The sequence below is a fragment of the Seriola lalandi genome, unplaced genomic scaffold (genome assembly GCF_002814215.2).
Source record: "Seriola lalandi dorsalis isolate HSWRI2012SDOR001 ecotype SW California unplaced genomic scaffold, Sedor1 jcf7180002027348, whole genome shotgun sequence".
NCBI lineage: Eukaryota > Metazoa > Chordata > Actinopteri > Carangiformes > Carangidae > Seriola > Seriola lalandi.
The window spans coordinates 1-2,130 of record NW_019497994.1 but is presented as its reverse complement, the minus strand read 5'-3'; the positions used below and the strand labels follow the sequence as shown (position 1 = coordinate 2,130).

The 2,130-nt window shown below is 35.3% G+C and overlaps 1 protein-coding gene across 1 annotated transcript; it reads left to right on the top strand.

Annotated features, from left to right (window-relative positions):
• Positions 1 to 231: 231 nt before the first annotated feature.
• LOC111646038 (complement factor H-related protein 1-like) lies at positions 232 to 1,955 on the top strand (the record flags this gene model as incomplete). Its single annotated transcript, XM_023395426.2, has 5 exons — positions 232 to 411; positions 545 to 736; positions 1,257 to 1,298; positions 1,389 to 1,550; positions 1,647 to 1,955. Coding segments are annotated over 5 exons (791 nt in total), but the record flags the coding sequence as incomplete, so codon positions are not given.
• Positions 1,956 to 2,130: the final 175 nt, after the last annotated feature.

The following is a 2,130-nucleotide window of genomic DNA, read 5'->3' as shown; positions in this document are numbered from 1 at the left end:
TGAGACAATTTTCAAACATAAAATGTCTTCCAGGAGCAAACATCTGTACTTTTATTAACCTTCAAAGAAGAAGACATTTCAGATCATTTATTAAACCATGTGTGATAGGATTTATGGTAACATTGGCAGTTTAGGAAGTATCCCATTCTTTGTCATTAAATAATAAAGGATGTCATTAAAAGGATGAAAATGTTGCCAAACTATGGTCTTGTTCTTTCTTTTATTTCTCAGATATAAATGCCTGCATTCCTCCAACTATCCCCAATGGAAATTACACTGAAAACTCAAATGGTTGGTATGAAGAAGGTCACATAATACGGATAAGATGTGAACAAGGATATGAACACAGACACCGGATCGCTACAACCAGATGTATAAGGGGACAATGGTCGTCTTTGCCCATTTGTGAGAGTAAGTCTGTCAATTATTTACTGTTTGTTTGTAGAAAATTCACAATAGTAGGAACAATACCAATTTAAATCTTTTGGGGTCATCTTTGGTCACATGAGCATTTTAAATTATTGATTACTTTTCTTATTTACAGAAAGTATCACTGCATGTGGCCAGCCCCCTAAAGTCTCTCATGCCGTAATAATTCATCAGGGATACCAGGAGGTTTTTCCTGCAGATTCAGAAGTGCAATATAAATGTGAAGATGGATACGCTACAGAGGAAGCATCCAGCAGCGAATCCATCTTTTGCATAGCTGGGAACTGGACTGAAGCTCCTATGTGCAGTAAGTGTAGTATGTGCTGAGAAATGCAGGGATGAAAATACATTTTACCAATTGCTCTTGAAGTGGATGTTATAAATATTTATATTAGTAACAGATCGCATGGGAAAACTAATTAGAAGTAGTCTAATAAATTAACATTTTATGAGATACGGTTACAAGGTTAATTCTTTCTTTTATTTTTAAAGCTGTTGTAATCACTATTTCTACATAAATGATTTGTGAAAGGTATCATTCATAGTGATAAACCCATAAATAATTATAACTTACAGTATTACTCACTAAAATACTCACTAGACTTTGAGGTTTCATATTTGATATGAATGAAGACCATAATATTTTAAATGTTAATGTCATTCACAGAATTAAATTTCCTCTACCAAGAAAGATCATGCAACTTTCAAATTTTACAAAGAATCATGGGAAAAAAGTTGAGACATTCTGGAAGAAATACATAAAAACAACATGGCGATATGATATCTACCTCATAACTAATAACTGGTGTGTTCACTGTCTCTTGTAGGACTTGGATCAAATGGGAGCGAGATTCAAACTCAAACCACAAGTAAATAACTACATTCATTTCTCCTTTTACATTACATGTTCCAGTTGATATCTTAACCCACCAGAAACCTTTTTGTTTTTTCTATTTCAGTCAATAACTGTGGAAGATACCCTACCGTCGAAAATGGTGATGTTGTGGAAACTGCTGACATGTTTTTGAGATTCCGCTGCAATAGTTTTTACAGACGAGTGGGTCCAGAGAAAGTGATGTGTTTTACAGATGGCACATGGTCAGAAATACCCATGTGCGAAGGTATAAACAAGTCAACCCTACTAACTTTTATTTCAATGGACTGCCCATGAGGTTGGTTCAGGAAAAACTTAACAAAGTGTTGTTCCTTGTGTGCAGCTGCCTTCTGTTCTTTGGACACTACTGAATATCCTGACTTAATACCTGATGGAATTAAATTTATAAAAGATGGTGACAGAGTGGAATTGAAATGTGTGAAAAAACACTGGCGCTGGGTGTCAGATCATTACTCTTTGGTCCAGTGCGTTAATGGAACAGTTGAGTTAACAAGATGTAAGTATCACTTTAAGCTCATTACATTATTATGTTTTTGACAGAAATACAGTCGCATCATGATGAAGCAAGAGAAAAGTGACAAGGTTTAAATATTAGTGTGATCCTTACAGGCTAATAAAGGATTTGATCCCAGGCTCAGCTCTGGTGTACGATTAACCTTAGCCTTAAAGGAATTGTTTTGACATTGTGGGAAATACACTTATTCACTTTCTTTCCAAGTGTTAGATGAGATGATTGACACTGTTTTCATGTCTGTACTCTAATATGTAGCTAGAGCCAGCAGCTAAGTAGCGTAGCTTAGCACAAA